Here is a 19041-nt window from a genome sequence, read left to right on the forward strand (position 1 = left end):
AATGGCTCATTGCCAAGGGTAGAAACTACTTCAAGAACACGTGAGTGTTATTAGAATCTTTTACCCAAATTTGTTAAAAAAACATAAGCAAAGGTGTGGAATCACGTTGACCTCCTATCTAGCAAATAGCACCAAAATGTCCGGAGATATTTTGGACAGTCACCTAACCTAACCAAAGAACTCATCATAAACTTTACTAAAAAATACATGTTGTACAGCAAATGAAAGATACACTGGTCCTTAATGCAACCGCTGTGTTAGATTTTTTTTAAATAACTTTAGTACAACATACAGCATGCAATATTGTGAGACAGCGCCCTACAATTCTCCGCCTTGTTGGAGCCAACATAAAATACAAAAATACGAAATAACATCATAAATATTCTCTTACTTTTGATGTTCTTCCATCAGAATGTTGTGCAAGGAGTCCTAGTTCCAGAATAAATTGTTGTTTGTTTTTAGAATGTCCATTTCTTCTGTCGAATTAGCAACTTTGGCTAGCCATGTGGAGCTCACGTGTCTAAGAAATGTTTGCACCTGGAATGAAAAATTCCCAAAGTCCCAATAAACGTTGAATAAACTGGTCAAACTCGGTTGAAAAATCCTACTTTATGATGTTTTTCTCATATGTATCCATTAAAATCAGAGCCGGAGCATTTCGTCGTGTAAACCGAACGCATTTCAGAAGACAATGTGAGGTTCCCTTGTGCACAGCTGACTACTGACAAAAGAGCGGACCTGTTACTCCAAAAGCTCTCATTCGGCCTCACATCAAGCTAGACACCCATTCAACCTTCTACTGCCTGTTGACATCTAGTGGAAGGCGTATGAAGTGCATACAGATCCATAAATATAAGCCAGTTGAATAGGCAGGCCCTGACACAGAGCCCCTTTTTCAGAATGTTCACTTCCTGTCTGGAAGTTTGCTGCCAAATGAGTTCTGTTTTACTCACAGATATAATTCAAACAGTTTTAGAAACTTCAGAGGGTTTTATATCCAATAGTAATAATAATATGTATATTGTATGATCTAGAACAGAGTACGAGGCCGTTTAATTTGGGCACAATTTTCCCCCAAAGTGAAAACAGCGCCACCCCCCTATTAAGAAGAAGTTAAGTTTGCTGAAAATAATTATAGTTGACAGTGAGAAGACGTTTCTTTTTTTGCTGAGTTTATGTGAACCCTTGGTTTTAATAAATGGTTGAACCCTACTTTGGCAGCAATAACCTCAACGTTTTCTGTAGTTGCAGATCAGACCTGCGCAACGGTCAGGAGGAATTTTATACCATTCCTCTTTACAAAACTGTTGCAGTTTAGCAATATTCTTGGGATGTCTGGTGTGAACCTCTCTCTTGAGGCCCTGCCACAGCATCTCAATCGGGTTGAGGTCAGTACTCTGACTGGGCCACTACAGAAGGCATATTTTCTTCTGTTGTAGCCATTCTGTTGTTTATTTACTTCGGTGTTTTGGGTCGTTGTCCTGTTGCATCACCCAACTTCTGTTGAGCTTCAATTGGCGAACAACCTTAAATTCTCCAGCAAAATGTCTTGATTAACTTGGCAATACATTTTTCCATTGATGATAGCTAGCTGTCCAGACCCAGAGGCAGCAAAGCAGCTCCAAACCATGATATGATGCTCCCTTCACCATACTTTACAGTTGGGATGAGGTTTTGATATTGGTGTGCTGTGCTTTTGTTTTCTCCACACAGTGTTGTGTGTTCCTTTCAAACAACTCAATTTTAGTTTCATCTCTCCACAGAATATTTTGCCAGTAGCGCTGTGGAACATCCAGATGCTCTTTTGCAAACTTCAAACGTGCAGCAATGTTTTTTATTTGGACAGTCGGTGGCTTCTTCCATGGTGTCCTCCCATGAACGCCATTCTTGTTTAGTGTTTTACGTATCGTAGACTCGTCAACAGAGATGTTAGGATGTTCCAGAGATTTCTTTAAGTCTTCAGCTAACACTCTAAGATTCTGCTTAACCTCATTGAGCATTCTGCGCTGTGCTCTTGCAGTCATCTTTGCAGGACGGCCACTCCTAGGGAGAGTAGGAACAGTGCTGAACTTTCTACATGTATCTACAGTTTGTGTAACCGTGGAGTGATGAACATCAAGGCTTTTAGAGATACTTTTGTAACCCTTTCCAGCTTTATGCAAGTCAACAATTCTTAATCTTGGGTCTTCTGAGATCTCTTTTGTTTGAGGCATGGTTCACATCAGACAATGCTTCTTGTGAATAGCAAACTCAAATTTTGTGAGTTTTTTTAGGGCAGGCAGCTCTAACCAACATCTCCAATCTCGTCTCAATGATTGTAGTCCAGGTTAGCTGACTCCAATTAGCTTTTGGAGAAGTCATTAGCCTCGGGGTTCACATACTTTTTTCAACTTACACTGTGAATGTTTAAATGATGTATTCAGTAGAGACAAGAGAAATACAATAATTTGTATTTTGTTTAAGCAGAATGTGTTAATCTGTTGTTGTGACTTAGATGAAGATTAAATCTAATTTTATGACCAATTCATGCAGAAATTCAGATAATTCCAATAGGGTTCATATACTTTGTCTTGCCACTGTATTTGGATGATATGATGTAATATGATGTAAAAAGTCTAGATGAGGAAGATGATTAAGTTGCAACAATGGAGACCACACATTTGATATAGAATAATTGCAACAACAAAAAATGAAAGGTATACTTGTTATATTTACTTTAAAAATATTTTGGATATGGATTAACATGTGTTTTGATTTCCAACATACTGTAAATCTTAATCAATTCTGTTGATGTACCTTTCTGTGTTCATATATACAGATTACTGTTAGGGACTTGCTGCTCATGATTGGGCACATAACTAGCTCAGTATTGGAGGAGGTAAATAGCATCCTGATCCCTGCCTTGGTTGACCTTATAAGGCTGAGAGCTTCAGAAAGTGATGCAGAGAGTATGCTCTCCATCAGCAAAGACACCAACGAAGATTCAACCCAGGGCTCTGTCAGCTGTACCTCCCTACTCTCCAAAGTCAATGTGATCTGTCTCACTCAGAGTCCTGACAGTAGGTCCTCCCCAATCTCCATTGAAGAACCAGTCAAGACTTGTTGTAGCAGCAGTTCTCTGTCCAGTGAGGAACGAGCACACTCTTCCTCCAGTCAGATCTCTACTAAGAACCTCCTGGCTACTTGGCCACGTTCTACCAGGCCCCAATCTGCCAAACCGCCACCTGCTAAACCACCACCTGCTACACCACCATCTGATAAACCGTCACCTGCTAAACCACCATCTGCTAAACCACCATCTGCTAAACTACCGTCTGCTAAACCACAATCTGCTAAACCACCACGTGCTAAACCATCACCTGCTAAATTAAGATCTGCTATATCACAATCTGCTAAACCACCACCTGCTAAACTACAATCTGCTAAACCACAATCTGCTAAACCACCACCTGCTAAATTACAATCTGCTAAACCACCTACTGCCACTGACTACTCTGGAACCTTATCTGCTGTGGTAGGTCGTGGGCATGTCATCCCTGTCAAACTGACCTTGGCCCCTTTCTCCTCCTTACTCTCCAGCGAAGAGACCAACACCAACCTCCCCTCCAGCAGTCTCCCCTCCTCGTGCTCCATCAAGCTTTTAGACAGAAGGAGTGACATTCCTTGCTCCCTGGCTGTGAGCTCTATTTCAACTGTTCCTGGACCTGACTCTAGCAGGAGCCCTATGCGGGAGAATCAATATGCTACTGAGGTCTCGTCGATCTGCCTCAGCCAAGATAGAAATGGCCAAGGAGGGAGTGTGACACCTCCAGCCCCTTTGGATGTTTCCCTCCCCTCCATTATTGAGCGGGCTGGCGGACTTGTATGTTCCGTCATCTCCCAGTCTTTAGCAATTGTGGAGGCGCGGTCAAGTGTGATTGGTGAGAAGGGCTCTCCATCTCCCACCACAGTCTCCCATTCTCCTACAAGGGTGTTTGTCAGCCACTTAAGGAGTAGCCCATTAGGTGAGGACCTTGTAGATTCAACACTTGCGGATGTTATCTCTGTCCTGAAAATGGAGGGAATTTTTTCCTCCTCTCTGACTTTGGACGAGGAGCTGCTTGATCTCTCCTCCAGTTGTTCTTCATCATCCAGCGAAACACTGCAATGTGTGTCTGTTGGCCCTCTTGGCAGTGGGTCGGAGACGTCCTTCAAACTTCTTGGGGGTCGTACTCTGAGTATTGCCACCCCAACGGCCCATGTTATCACAGAGAACTTAGAAGTCTACAGTGATGAGATCATTGACGAAATCCTTATTATAATGAGGACCAAAAAAGATGATGACAGTGGAAGTGACGTCTCTGGTGCATCAACACCATGCAACACACCAGCACCACAGAGTCGGTCCTCTTCTGCACTGAGGGGAGTGCTTCCCCATGACAGGAGGATACTCAGCACAACACTGCTTGGAATCCAGAACACACTAGACAGTGAGAACCTCTCAGGAGAGTGCTCCATCTCACCACAGGACAATGCCAGAGTCCTGGAGATGATAAAGTTGCTGCAGAGGCGCCTTGATGGGACACCCTCAGAGTCCTCCATCCATATCACAGATGTGGCTTCACCCTTGGGCTTTCCTCTCCCTGTATCTCTCCATGCTGTTCAGTCGTGTGTATTTGCCACTGACAAAGACCTGAAGGCAGAAAGAGTGAAGGGAGTCTTTGAAAGCCTGAGATCCCAGTTTATGAGCTACTCCATCAAGCCTGTGAGTAACATCATTACCAGGGCAACAACAAAGATGGCTGCCTCCAAGCAGGTTAGTTTAGAGACACTCCAGGCAGCATCAGCAAAATCATCTGCTGTGGCTCAGAACCTTATTAGTTCGGTTTTATTTCAAGTTGCCAAGGTGTCCTGCTCTGATGACTTAGAGGGTCTGGGTGATCATCTCAGATGCCCCTCAACTTTGACCAGAGTTCTGACACCTTTGACCTCAGAGAAAGCTACACTGACACCTGCTGTTCTGAAGATCAGAAGGGAGATGTGTAAGGAAGTGGCCACTGAACTCCAGAGTTTCTTGATCAAGGAATCCCTTACTGGCACCCAGACACCATCCAATGGACATGCTTGCACTTCTGGTTCTGCCCCAAGGGAAGCTGTGCGGGACATCCTGAGGAAAACCAAAGAGGAGGCTTCCAACAAAAGCCTGAACAATATTTTCTCTGTTAATTTGGATGAGCGGCTCACAGACTCCATTGCAGATGCCTTATATCCAAAGCTGCATGACGCATTGGAGTCCAAGAGAGAGCTGCAGGCTTCTTATTACAGCTCCCAGATCAGCTGCAGCCTCAGCCCCTTCGAAGTTGAGAGCAGCCTAGAGCTCCAGGAGTTCACTGACCCACTATCTGAGTCAGTATTGTGTCTCCTGGATAGGACATTTGGAGATAAAGCTCAGAACTTAAAGACAGGCGGGGGTGTTTTACAATATGTCACAGACCCAGCCTATAAAAAGCTTTTGATTGGACCCCACACCAACAATGTCAATGTGGTTGTGCACACGATTGCAGTAGAGGAGTTGCCTGTTGAGGGTTGTATTGCGCAAAGTGAGGCCATTCATGGCCTTCACAAGAAGCAAGATTTACCTTCCAGCACCAGTGACAGAGGGAATGAGACCCCGAGCCCTACTAATTGCCTGCTGGAGGGTGTAGTGGGCAAACTGATACGGAAGATGCTATTTCAGGGCCTTGACATCCCTGAGTTACCCATGAACGACAGCCGCTCTGAGAGCTTTAAGCCACAGTATGAACTGATTGCGAAGCTTTGTCCTCTGATGGTAAGGACAATCATGGCTACAACCATAGCCAATCAACAACCTACTATTCAAGAAGCAGTGATGTCTTCCGAGAACATCCATGTGAAAGAGCTGTGTGAGGCAGGTATCAAACCTCTCAAAGAGAACCATGTACCCGATGACTCTGAGACAAACATCATGGTCAGAAGGGCTTTGAGTGAAATTGAATCCTGTATGATTGAGACCTCCGCCAACGACTCTCCCAGTCTACATTCCACACCAGAGGTGGTTGTAGACCTGATCACCAAGCTGCTTCATGGGTATGAACTTCACTCAGAGGACTTTGCATCACCTGTGCCATCCCCAACCACCACTCTCTCTGATGTGGCAATGGACATGGTGGTTTCTGTCCTTCGGGACCTGTCCGATTCCCCAGACGTTACCTCCGCATTGGAAATGACCAAGGATCTCAAGACGCCGTACTCCCGCCCCTCAAGTGCAAGGATTGTAAGTGCCCTCTGCAGAGAGCTGGAGGAGCACATGGGCTCTCCTGATGCTCTGAGGCGAGCTTTGAGGCGCGGCAGTGGGGAGATGACAACAGCCATTGCGAGTGCAGTCACCAGGGAAGTCAACCGTCTGGGTTCAATCGTACCTAAAGTCTCTGTCCGGCCGCTCTCCTCAGACATCTGCCTAAGGACAGACCAGGACAAGGTCACGGTTAAGAGCCGATGTGGCTCGGCTGAGGTGAAGACATCCCAACCGGTGTATATTATTGTTCACGTAGAGGCGGTGATGGATATCATTGTCCGGCTGCGCGCTCTGATTGTTCCTCGGACCCAGGATAAACTGGCCAGCTGGACCCTAGTTGAGGATGTGACCAACAAGCTGTCCAGTGCTCTGTGGGTGAGGGTGACTAACAGGTGGAGGGAAGCAAATGTCTGCCTGAAGGCAACAGACATCTTTCAGTTGGTGCTGTCTGTGCATAGAAAGTTGATGCAACGCTATGGCACAGAGGAAGCCCTACAGAAGATACTGTGCCACAAGGCACCCAAGCTGCACAAGGACATTGTCTGTCTTGTCACGAACGGAATTATGGATGCACCATCCAAACTTCAAGGCACCAAAAATCTGGAATCTACACTCAACTTGAAAGAATTGACAGCCTTGTTTAATGAAATGACAACCCGTCAATCTTTGAATAAGAAAGCTGAGCAGAGCAGCATCAAGACTGAGATTGAACAGCCGGAGTGGTCCACTGTGGATCAAGTGACATCCGGTTCCAGCAGCTTCATTAGGGAGCTTATATTAGAAGAAGTCCTGATGAAGCTTGTCAAGAAGATATGCCGTATGCCAAAAAGGACCAACAAACATCAGCGCATCCAGATCAGTGATCTGGTGACTGAGCTGATCCGATTGTTCGATGATGAGGTGGCCAAATATCTGATTGAGGAAATGGGAAGCCAGCAAAAAAGTTTCAATTCTAAGATGACATCGAAGCTGGCAGATGCCATCTACACTGACCTTGGGAAGGTCAAGCGTTTGAAACGCTCCTTGAAAATTGACGATTTATTTGAGGATCAGGAGATGCTTTCCTTTGTCTCTGACATTGTTTCCCACAAGCTACTGGCCATCTTGAAACCCTCAGTGCCCAACCCATATGACCACGAGACCTCAGACCTTGAAGACTCATGCAGGGATGATGTGGAGGATGCGGAATCTGAGGGGGTGCATTATGCCACCGGCAGAAAGGTAAGACAAGCTCAGATTACTCTTGAATGGTCATTGGTTGTGCTTTTTGATATCGGCACCAGTAAATATAGTTGTATAATTATAGGAATATGTAAAGGAAGTGAAATTTATGTTTAATTGTGCATCTTTGAATTCTGATCACAGTCCAAGATGAGCATCGTCCTTAAAGACACTACAGACCAGCCAGAGATGTACATTGCTGTGGATTCTCCACCTATGAGTGAGTGTTCCTGGGGGGAAATGTTCTTATGGGACAATTATATATAAAGAAGTATAAAGAAGTAATAAATTATTGTTTTATCAGACAATTGTCCATCTGAAATTCTTACATATTTTCATCTTCTTGCCAGTTAAATTATCCAAGATGAGGAAAGGCATCCGGGGCTTCTTCTGGGGAGTCCAGAAGGCCTGGAAACGCTTGGTCACCTGCAAGTCCTCTGGGTCCTCTGATGGATAGCCTGGATGACGTGCAGCCCATGTCAGTTGCTTTTGCCAGGCTACATCTGAGGAGAACACCACAACTGGCCTCAATACAACATTTTTATTTTTGTTGTTCATTTCTGTTTTCATTTTGAGTCCCCTAATGCTGCTCTATTTGAACCAGGCTGTCAGTGGACTAGCTTACCATTAGTTTATACTCCTTAAGGAAGATCCACTATAGGCTACTCAACACCAAAATTCCATCTGGGTCTTTTGATCCCTTATTAGCTCCCACTCCTGTAACTAGGAATGTGAGCTTCTAAATGTCATTCCGACATCTACAGCTTCTCCTGTGATTAGGAAGATAAGCTAAGAAGCCCAACCAATTGACTAGATGTGCTGTACATCTGATGCCATCTCCCTATTGTAATCATTGATCCACGTCCATTGCAGCCTCTACATTTGATGTAGATATTTAGCCTAAATTAAAGAATTACAAGGAGGGTAGGCCGACAGCAGCTTCTACTCTTCCGATTAGGAAAGTGGTGCTAAACTTTTTGGGATTTGAGGAACTATGTATTTTATTTTTCAATCACTTACATACTTTTTAATGGATGTTTTAATAAAACATTTGTATTGCAGATTTTGATTAATATTGTATCTTTCATAATTTTTCATTTTAATTTAGGTATTCATTTCATGACATGGGACTAAAGCTTAGTTGATACCCTACATACGTACACAAGAAATAACTACAAGCCGCTACACAAAAAACATTCTACACAAGAACGCAGGATCAGCATTTTGTGAAGCGTTCTTGTGTTACACACGAAGGGTAGGAACTAGGCTTAGTCATTTTATGACTTCTATAAGGGTATATAATGGTATCCATAGTGCAGTATTAAGATATTCATTATAGAGCTTTATACACTGCTCAAAAAAATAAAGGGAACACTAAAATAACACATCCTAGATCTGAATGAATGAAATATTCTTATTAAATACTTTTTTTTTTTTACATAGTTGAATGTGCTGACAACAAAATCACACAAATGATCAATGGAAATCAAATATATCAACCCATGGAGGTCTGGATTTGGAGTCACACTCAAAATGAAAGTGGAAAACCACACTACAGGCTGATCCAACTTTGAGGTAATGTCCTTAAAACAAGTCAAAATGAGGCTCAGTAGTGTGGGTGGCCTCCACGTGCCTGTATGACCTCCCTACAACGTCTGGGCATGTTCCTGATGAGGTGGCGGATGGTCTCCTGAGGGATCTCCTCCCAGACCTGGACTAAAGCATCCGCCAACTCCTGGACAGTCTGTGGTGCAACGTGGCGTTGGTGAATGGAGCGAGACATGATGTCCCAGATGTGCTCAATTGGATTCAGGTCTGGGGAACGGGCGGGCCAGTCCATAGCATCAATGCCTTCCTCTTGCAGGAACTGCTGACACACTCCAGCCACATGAGGTCTAGCATTGTCTTACATTAGGAGGAACCCAGGGCCAACCGCACCAGCATATGGTCTCACAAGGGGTCTGAGGATCTCATCTCGGTACCTAATGGCAGTCAGGCTACCTCTGGCGAGCACATGGAGGGCTGTGCGGCCCCCCAAAGAAATGCCACACCATGACTGACCCACCGCCAAACCAGTCATGCTGGAGGATGTTGCAGGCAGCAGAACGTTCTCCACGGCGTCTCCAGACTCTGTCACATGTGCTCATGTGCTCAGTGAACCTGCTTTCATCTATGAAGAGCACACGGCGCCAGTGGCGAATTTGCCAATCTTGGTGTTCTCTGGCAAATGCCAAACGTCCTGCTCGGTGTTGGGCTGTAAGCAGAACCCCCACCTGTGGACGTCGGGCCCTCATACCACCCTCATGGAGTCTGTTTCTGACCGTTTGAGCAGACACATGAACATTTGTGGCCTGCTGGAGGTCATTTTACAGGGCTCTGGCAGTGCTCCACCTGCTCCTCCTTGCACAAAGGCGGAGGTAGCGGTCCTGCTACTGGGTTGTTGCCCTCCTACGGCCTCCTCCACGTCTCCTGATGTACTGGCCTGTCTCCTGGTAGCGCCTCCATGCTCTGGACACTACGCTGACAGACACAGCAAACCTTCTTGCCACAGCTCGCATTGTGTGGGTTGTAGACTCCGTCTCATGCTACCACTAGAGTGAAAGCACCGCCAGCATTCAAAAGTGACCAAAACATCAGCCAGGAAGCATAGGAAATGAGAAGTGGTCTGGTCACCACCTGCAGAACCACTCCTTTATTGGGGGTGTCTTGCTAATTGCCTATAATTTCCACCTTTTGTCTTTTCCATTTGCACAACAGCATGTGAAATTTATTGTCAATCAGTGTTGCTTCCTAAGTGGACAGTTTGATTTCACAGAAGTGTGATTGACTTGGAGTTACATTGTGTTGTTTAAGTGTTCCCTTTATTTTTTTGAGCAGTGTATTATAGTATAAATAATGTAAATTAATAAAAGTGAATTGATGTATGTCAACTTGATGGCGATATTTGCTTGCTCAACAAAAGCTATATTGGTGTTAGAAGGTCTGAAGTTGCATGACATTCATGTATTTATTTAATTGGCACGGCCCTGAAAGAGGTAGAAAAGGCCTCAAGATGGCAACAAATATATTCTATCAGAAAATCGAATCAATGTATTTATCACATGCGTTGAGTAGAACAGGTGAAATGCGTACATCTTACTCTAACTCTGCCTTGGCAGAGACGGGCTTGATGAATCATATTGTCACGTTCCTGACCTTATTTTCCTTTGTTTAACTTTGTTTAGTTGGTCAGGACGTGAGCTGGGTGGGTAGTCTATGTTATGTGTTTCTATGTTGGGTTAAATGTGTTGCCTGATATGGTTCTCAATTAGGGGCAGGTGTTTGACGTTTCCTCTGATTGAGAACCATATTTAGGTAGGCTGTTCTCACTGTTTGTTTGTGGGTGATTGTCTTCCGTGTCAGTGTTTGTTACCACACGGGACTGTATCGTTTGTGCTAGTCTGTACCTGTTTGTGCGTTCTTCGTGTTTATGTAAGTTCATATGTTCAGGTCTATCTACGTCGTTTTTTGTTTTGTAATTTTCCAACTGTTTTTCGTGTTCGTCTTTGCTTTAATAAATCTTCATGTATTCAGACGAAGAGGAGGAAAGCAACCGTTACAGAATCACCCACCAACCAAGGACCAAGCGGCGTGGGAAAAAGCAGCAGCAGCGATCGCAGGATTCATGGACATGGGAGGAAATATTGGACGGTAAAGGTCCATGGGCACAACCTGGAGAATATCGCCACCCTCGTGAAGAGCTGGAGGCAGCTAAAGCCGAGAGGCGGCGGTATGAGGAGGCAGCACGGAAGCAGGAGAAGGATCTGGGCTATACAACCTGGGAGAAGATCGACAAATGGGCGATCGACCCAAGGAGAGTGCCGGAGCCCGCCTGGGATTCTCTGGTGCAGTGTGAGGAGGGATACCGGCGAATGGAGGCAGCACGACGACACGGTAGGAAGCCTGTTAGTCAAGCCCAAATTTTTTTTGGGGGGGTAAAGGGTAGTGTGGGGAAGGCAGGTAGGAGACCTGCGCCAACTTCCCGATCTTACCGTGGAGAGCGAGAGTACGGGCAGACACCGTGTTATGCGGTAGAGCGCACGGTGTCTCCTGTACGTGTGCATAGCCCGGTGCGGGTTATTCCACCTCCCCGCCCTGGCAGGGCTAGATTGAGTATTGAGCCAGGTGCCATGAAGCCGGCTCAACGCGTCTGGTCTTCAGTGCGTCTCCTCGGGCCGGCTTACATGGCACCAGCATTACGCATGGTGTCCCCGGTTCGCCTGTAAGAAGTCCGAAGTAGCTGACCTCTGTAGCACCGACTGTGCTCTTCTCGGGGTTGAGCCGGACTCCTCTCTCGCGGGACCTTTGCAGCATCGCATGGAGGTTTCGGTCGTGCTCCTCTTTGGTTCGACCATAGACAAGGATGTCGTCCACAATTCCCACAACTCCGTCGAGGCCTTTGTACACTTCGTCAATCTTTCGCTGAAACTCGTCTTGGGCTGAGATAATCCCAAAAGGCAGGCGATGGAACCTGTAGCGTCCAAATGGTGTGTTGAATGTTGTGAGCTTAGAGGACTCTTCTGTGAGCTTGATAGCCCAGTAGTCTGATCTAGTGTCCATGACACTGAAGTAGTGTGCTCCCGCTAGCTTGTGTGTGATGCCATCTAGCGTCGGTAAAGGATAATGGGGGCGTTTGATAGCCTTGTTCAAGTCTCTTGGGTCGAGACATACTCTGAGCTTGCCTGTGCGTGGTTTCTCCACCATCACTAAGGTGTTTACCCAGTCAGTCGGTTCTGTAACCTTGGTGACTATGTCAGATTGCTCCATGCTCTCCAACTCTTTCTTCAGACGGGCACGGAGAGCAAGGGGAATCTTTCTCGGTGGGTAGACCACAGGGGTTGCGTCTGGGTCAAGGTGAATGGTACATTCTCCTGGGAATAATCCTATTCCTGTAAAAACATCAGCAAACTCCTCCAGTACATTGTCTGTCTTTACTGGTGCTGTCACTGATAAAACTAGCTTGATGAGGTCCATCTCTAAACATGCTTTAAGACTGTGACGGAAGCACTAAAAAAGGACCTGATGTAAGATTCTCCCCCAGAGTCTCAATCTACACCCCCTCCTCCGTGGGCAGTAAGGCCATGGTATGAGGAACTAACAGACATTGTGCCCAAACAAGGAGAAGGAAGTGCAACACCAGATCCTCGAGACGCAGAGTGGCTGCAGCTACTGAAAGAACTGAAACTGGAAGGAAGCAGTGAAATGTGCGTCGAATAAATGTAAATGTGTGCAGATAGCAGCGAGGGTTGACTGGGTCCCGAAGAGAGTATATAAGAAGCATGCCTTCCCAAGAGAAGGCATGGTAGTGCTACTTGACTTATCACTGAACTCGTGATACTTCAAACTACCATCAACCTAAAAGGTCATATCTGACTTTCATACTCTAGAACAAGTGTATATTTTGACTTCTGATTTCTGAACGAGACATACTGAGACTACGACCCTCTACGCTCCTTGTGCTGACTACATCCACCTCCTAACAGGAGGGGATAAATAGCATCAGTGGTGTTACGAAGGGTCTTGGTTGATGAATAGGACATCAGACTGGGACTGCAGTAGAATACCAAGTAACTCATCTAGACAAAGACGTTGTAATTTGACTACAAGGATGCTAAAATTACTCTTTGAGGCTAGCCAAAATAACTACTGTAACATCTTGGAAGAGAAAGAAGTTGGAGATAATACCTACTGGTATTTAGATGAGAACCTCAAGTCGGACCATGCTAGTGGAGACTGGTATGGGGCAGGATGGGGAAGTTTTACCACAGGTCTAGAGACCATGTAGAATAAAGTAGTAGTTAACCCAGTTACAGCGGTTACAGAAGTAATAGGAATAGAGATTAAAAAAAGGCGACTAAGTGGTGGTATACAGTTAAAGCTAAATTTTGGATGGGTCTATGAATAGCCATAGCCATCCTAATATTTCTGGCTCTGATGTTAGCAATAGGGTGGGCCAAGAAAATGGGACTACCAGTAGATAAAGTACTGTAAAAATTCTGGAAAGGGATAGCCTGGGCAGCCCTTAAGCTATTAAAGTGCATCTTATGGGTAATGAGAACCCTGATAAAAATAATGGGGAAACTGTTAAAAGGCTTAGTGATTTGGAGTATGGTGTATGAACGGGTCCATAAACACCCGCCTGTATCATCACTAAAAAATGACACTGTCAGTCAGGAAACCATATTGGTACGACAGCAACCGAGATTACTGAGAAACCGAGACGAACATGCAGTATAAACAGAACAACCGGAAAACCACAAACCGGTACGGGGTCTGGCTTAAAGTGAGACATCATTAGAAGGAGGGATTAGACGAAAAACATAGAGACCTTTGGTTGATAAAAAAACATTGTGACTGAACAGCTGAGACTTGACAACTAAGAAAACTAGAACTCTCTGCTAGAAGACCCCTACAGAGTTAAGAAGACTAGCTCGATCCAAATTCAAGAGAATGGCGTCAAACTACTCGAGATTTGAAGGCGAGACTAATGAAAACCAAGATTCGGTCATCGGCCTGAGGGTAAATAATTGTCTTTGTGAAATTTTACAAATAATAATATGAAGTAGATTGGCCTACAAGAACAGACATGGCCATGGAATCGTTACAGGCCTAGTCATGATACTGACAATAACATGTGCCCTGATTAGATTTGGGTTAAGTAAGGCAAGGAAAGTAATGTTGACAATGGTACCCATCGTGGTAATACAGCAAATGTGTACCATACTTGGGAAACATGAGTTGATCCTCCTGGGCCAAAGTTTAGCCGCGGCTTCGGGGCTAATAGGGGAAATTGGAGCCTACCCTAGAGTTAATGCCACCACTAATCAAACGGAGTCCCTTTGCCCTACCATAGAAGGATTTAAATATGCAAACTGGGCACTAGAAGGTTTAGTGGTGATGGAAGTGGTATGGCAATTGATTAAAACTGGGAATCAGTTGAAAAACGCTAGCACACGATTCAGGATGGCTCGTGGGTCATTGGGTTTCGTGCTGTGGGCAGTAAAATTAATATTTGTATTGTGTATTAATATTTCTCCTCCCTATGCAATGCCTGAGACACTCCATTAATGATAGAGCAAGCCAAGCTGCTGGAGGGCCACCACAAGCTGATGAATCTGGAGTGCTCATGGAATGACCTCTTGTATAATCAGTACCGTATGGGCAGCAATAGACACGAACAACATGAACCTCATTCAAAACTACTTTGGCAAGGTGCAGGGCCTGTCGGATGACCTGGACAAGCAACTGTTGATAGTGCTGCAGCGCGCCATGGAGGCCACAGTGAGCAGTGCTTCTTCTTCAAACTCTACCACAACATGGTGTCCGTGAGAGTGCAGGAACTGGCTGTAGAGGACCTGACGGCCAACAGATCGTGTCCCTCCTCACCTGGGTCCTCAATTAATACTAAACAAAAGTAAGTCTGTACTGCCCTCTCTGTTACTCATGTAGCATTAGTGATATCTGGGCACTAGTCCAATCATCTAGAAGAAAAATAAACGCACACCTATTTAGGCGAGGTGCTTGCTAGCGGGCCAGCTGGACCCTAGTTGAGGATGTGACCAACAAGCTGTCCAGTGCTCTGTGGGTGAGGGTGACTAACAGGTGGAGGGAAGCAAATGTCTGCCTGAAGGCAACAGGCATCTTTCAGTTGGTGCTGTCTGTGCATAGAAAGTTGATGCAACGCTATGGCACAGAGGAAGCCTTACAGAAGATACTGTGCCACAAGGCACCCAAGCTGCACAAGGACATTGTCTGTCTTGTCACGAACGGAATTATGGATGCACCATCCAAACTTCAAGGCACCAAAAATCTGGAATCTACACTCAACTTGAAAGAATTGACAGCCTTGTTTAATGAAATGACAACCCGTCAATCTTTGAATAAGAAAGCTGAGCAGAGCAGCATCAAGACTGAGATTGAACAGCCGGAGTGGTCCACTGTGGATCAAGTGACATCCGGTTCCAGCAGCTTCATTAGGGAGCTTATATTAGAAGAAGTCCTGATGAAGCTTGTCAAGAAGATATGCCGTATGCCAAAAAGGACCAACAAACATCAGCGCATCCAGATCAGTGATCTGGTGACTGAGCTGATCCGATTGTTCGATGATGAGGTGGCCAAATATCTGATTGAGGAAATGGGAAGCCAGCAAAAAAGTTTCAATTCTAAGATGACATCGAAGCTGGCAGATGCCATCTACACTGACCTTGGGAAGGTCAAGCCTTTGAAACGCTCCTTGAAAATTGACGATTTATTTGAGGATCAGGAGATGCTTTCCATTGTCTCTGACATTGTTTCCCACAAGCTACTGGCCATCTTGAAACCCTCAGTGCCCAACCCATATGACCACGAGACCTCAGACCTTGAAGACTCATGCAGGGATGATGTGGAGGATGCGGAATCTGAGGGGGTGCATTATGCCACCGGCAGAAAGGTAAGACAAGCTCAGATTACTCTTGATTGGTCATTGGTTGTGCTTTTTGATATCGGCACCAGTAAATATAGTTGTATCATTATAGGAATATGTAAAGGAAGTGAAATTTATGTTTAATTGTGCATCTTTGAATTCTGATCACAGTCCAAGATGAGCATTGTCCTTACAGACACTACAGACCAGCCAGAGATGTACATTGCTGTGGATTCTCCACCTATGAGTGAGTGTTCCTGCGGGGAAATGTTCTTATGGGACAATTATATATAAAGAAGTATAAAGAAGTAATAAATTATTGTTTTATCAGACAATTGTCCATCTGAAATTCTTACATATTTTCATCTTCTTGCCAGTTAAATTATCCAAGATGAGGAAAGGCATCCGGGGCTTCTTCTGGGGAGTCCAGAAGGCCTGGAAACGCTTGGTCACCTGCAAGTCCTCTGGGTCCTCTGATGGATAGCCTGGATGACGTGCAGCCCATGTCAGTTGCTTTTGCCAGGCTACATCTGAGGAGAACACCACAACTGGCCTCAATACAACATTTTTATTTTTGTTGTTCATTTCTGTTTTCATTTTGAGTCCCCTAATGCTGCTCTATTTGAACCAGGCTGTCAGTGGACTAGCTTACCATTAGTTTATACTCCTTAAGGAAGATCCACTATAGGCTACTCAACACCAAAATTCCATCTGGGTCTTTTGATCCCTTATTAGCTCCCACTCCTGTAACTAGGAATGTGAGCTTCTAAATGTCATTCAGACATCTACAGCTTCTCCTGTGATCAGGAAGATAAGCTAAGAAGCCCAACCAATTTAGATGTGCTGTACATCTGATGCCATCTCCCTATTGTAATCATTGGTCCACGTCCATTGCAGCCTCTACATTTGATGTAGATATTTAGCCTAAATTAAAGAATTACAAGGAGGGTAGGCCGACAGCAGCTTCTACTCTTACGATTAGGAAAGTGGTGTTAAACTTTTTGGGATTTGAGGAACTATGTATTTTATTTTTCAATCACTTACATACTTTTTAATGGATGTTTTAATAAACCATTTGTATTGCAGATTTTGATTAATATTGTATCTTTCATAATTTTTCATTTTAATTTAGGTATTCATTTCATGACATGGGACTAAAGCGTAGTTGATACCCTACATACGTACACAAGAAATAACTACAAGCAGCTACACAAAAAACACTCTACACAAGAACGCAGGATCAGCATTTTGTGAAGCGTTCTTGTGTTGCACACGAAGGATATGAACTAGGCTTAGTCATTTTATGACTTCTATAAGCGTATATAATGGTATCCATAGTGCAGTATTAAGATATTCATTATGGAGCTTTATATTATAGTATAAATAATGTAAATGAATCAAAGTGAATTGATGTATGTCAACTTGATGGCAATATTTGCTTGCTCAACAAAAGCTATATTGGTGTTAGAAGGTCTGAAGTTGCATGACATTCACATATTTATTTAATTGGCACGACCCTGAAAGAGGTAGAAAAGGCCTCAAGATGGAGACAAATATATTCTATCAGAAAATCGAATCAATGTATTTATCACATGCGCTGAGTAGAACAGGTGAAATGCGTACTTACATTTTCCTCTAACTCTGCCTTGGCAGAGAAGGGCTTGATTAATCATATACAGTATATTGAATTCAGAGTTTCTAGTGTGAAATACAACATTGCTGTCTGCCAAATTAATTAGCAGTATTAAAGCAGTGAGTGTACAAAACATGAGTGCTCTTCCCATGACATAGATGGACCAGGTGAATCCAGGTGAAAGCTATGATCCCTTATTGATGTCAGTGTAGAGGAAGAGACAGGTTAGTGAAGGATTTTTAAGCCTTGAGACTATTGAGACATGGATTGTGTATGTGTGCCATTCAGAGGGTGAATAGGCAAGACAAAGTGCCTTTGAACGGGGTATGTTAGTAGGTGCAGGCACACCGATTTTAGTTTGTCAAGATATGCAACGCTACTGGGTTTTTGACGCTCAACAGTGTCCCGTGTGTATCAAGAATGGTCCACCAACCATTCAGATAGATAGATATACAAGGGCAATCAACCACGTGAAGGAGTCCATCCACAGAAACTCGTCCCATCGTTCTATGACAAACACAGATGGTTTTATATCAAATTCAGAGAGTTTCTTGTTGGTTTGGCTGTACACTGAGTGTACAAAACATTAGGAACACCTTCCTAATATTCCATTGCACCCCTTTTGCCCTCAGAACACCCTTGTCGAGGCATGGACTCTACAAGGTGTCAAAAGCGTCCCATAGGGATATTGGCCCATGTTGATTCCAATGCTTCCCACAGTTGTGTCAAGTTGACTGGAAAAAAGGTTCAGTTTTACAGTTTATTTCCTTCAATTTTACCCATTTTGCCATGGGGTGGATAGAAATGTTTGCAGATTTAAAGCAAATTCCTGCAATTCGACACATTTTGTAATGACCTATGCCATGTTAATAAGATATCTGAGTGTGAATGACTAACAAAATAAATGGGTGCCCTCTGGAGGTCAGGGCCCCTGGGCACGACATTTGGACACAATTATTACTAGTTTAGATAGCCGGCTAAACTACACTACCAAAAGTATGGACACCTGCTTGTCGAACATCTCATTCCAAAATCATGGGCATTAATATGGACTTGGTTCCCCCTTTGCTGCTATAACACTAGATATGGTAACATTGCTGCGGGGACTTGCTTATGTTCAGCCACAAAAGCATTGTGAGGTCGGGCACGGATGTTGGGCGATTAGGCCTGGCTCGCTGTCGGCGTTCCAATTCATCCCAAAGGTGTTCGATGGGGTTGAGGTCAGGGCTCTGTTCAGGTGAGTCAAGTTCTTCCACACCGATCTCGACAAACCATTTCTGTATGGACCTCGCTTTGTGCATGGGGGGAATTGTCATGCTGAAACAGGACAGGGCTTTCCCCACACTGTTGCCACAAAGTTAAAAGCACAGAATCGTCTAGAATGGCATTGTATGCTGTAGTGTTAAGATTTCCTTTCACTGGAACTAAGTGGCCTAGCGCGAACCATGG

At 44.5% G+C, this 19041-nt stretch overlaps 2 protein-coding genes across 2 annotated transcripts; both read left to right on the forward strand.

Moving 5' to 3' along the window:
• The first annotated feature begins 2612 nt into the window (after positions 1-2612).
• LOC129846619 (uncharacterized) lies at positions 2613-8575 on the forward strand. Its single transcript, XM_055914571.1, has 3 exons — positions 2613-7516; positions 7661-7736; positions 7867-8575. The coding sequence occupies exons 1-3, from the start codon at positions 2843-2845 to the stop codon at positions 7971-7973; spliced, it is 4857 nt and encodes a 1618-aa protein (XP_055770546.1). The 5' UTR covers positions 2613-2842; the 3' UTR covers positions 7974-8575.
• A 6361-nt stretch (positions 8576-14936) lies between these two features.
• LOC129846620 (uncharacterized) lies at positions 14937-17046 on the forward strand. The gene is made up of 3 exons (XM_055914572.1): positions 14937-15986; positions 16131-16206; positions 16337-17046. Exons 1-3 carry the CDS (start codon positions 15231-15233, stop codon positions 16441-16443), a joined length of 939 nt encoding a protein of 312 aa, XP_055770547.1. The 5' UTR covers positions 14937-15230; the 3' UTR covers positions 16444-17046.
• Positions 17047-19041: the final 1995 nt, after the last annotated feature.

The sequence above is a fragment of the Salvelinus fontinalis genome, unplaced genomic scaffold (assembly GCF_029448725.1).
Source record: "Salvelinus fontinalis isolate EN_2023a unplaced genomic scaffold, ASM2944872v1 scaffold_0605, whole genome shotgun sequence".
Lineage (NCBI taxonomy): Eukaryota > Metazoa > Chordata > Actinopteri > Salmoniformes > Salmonidae > Salvelinus > Salvelinus fontinalis.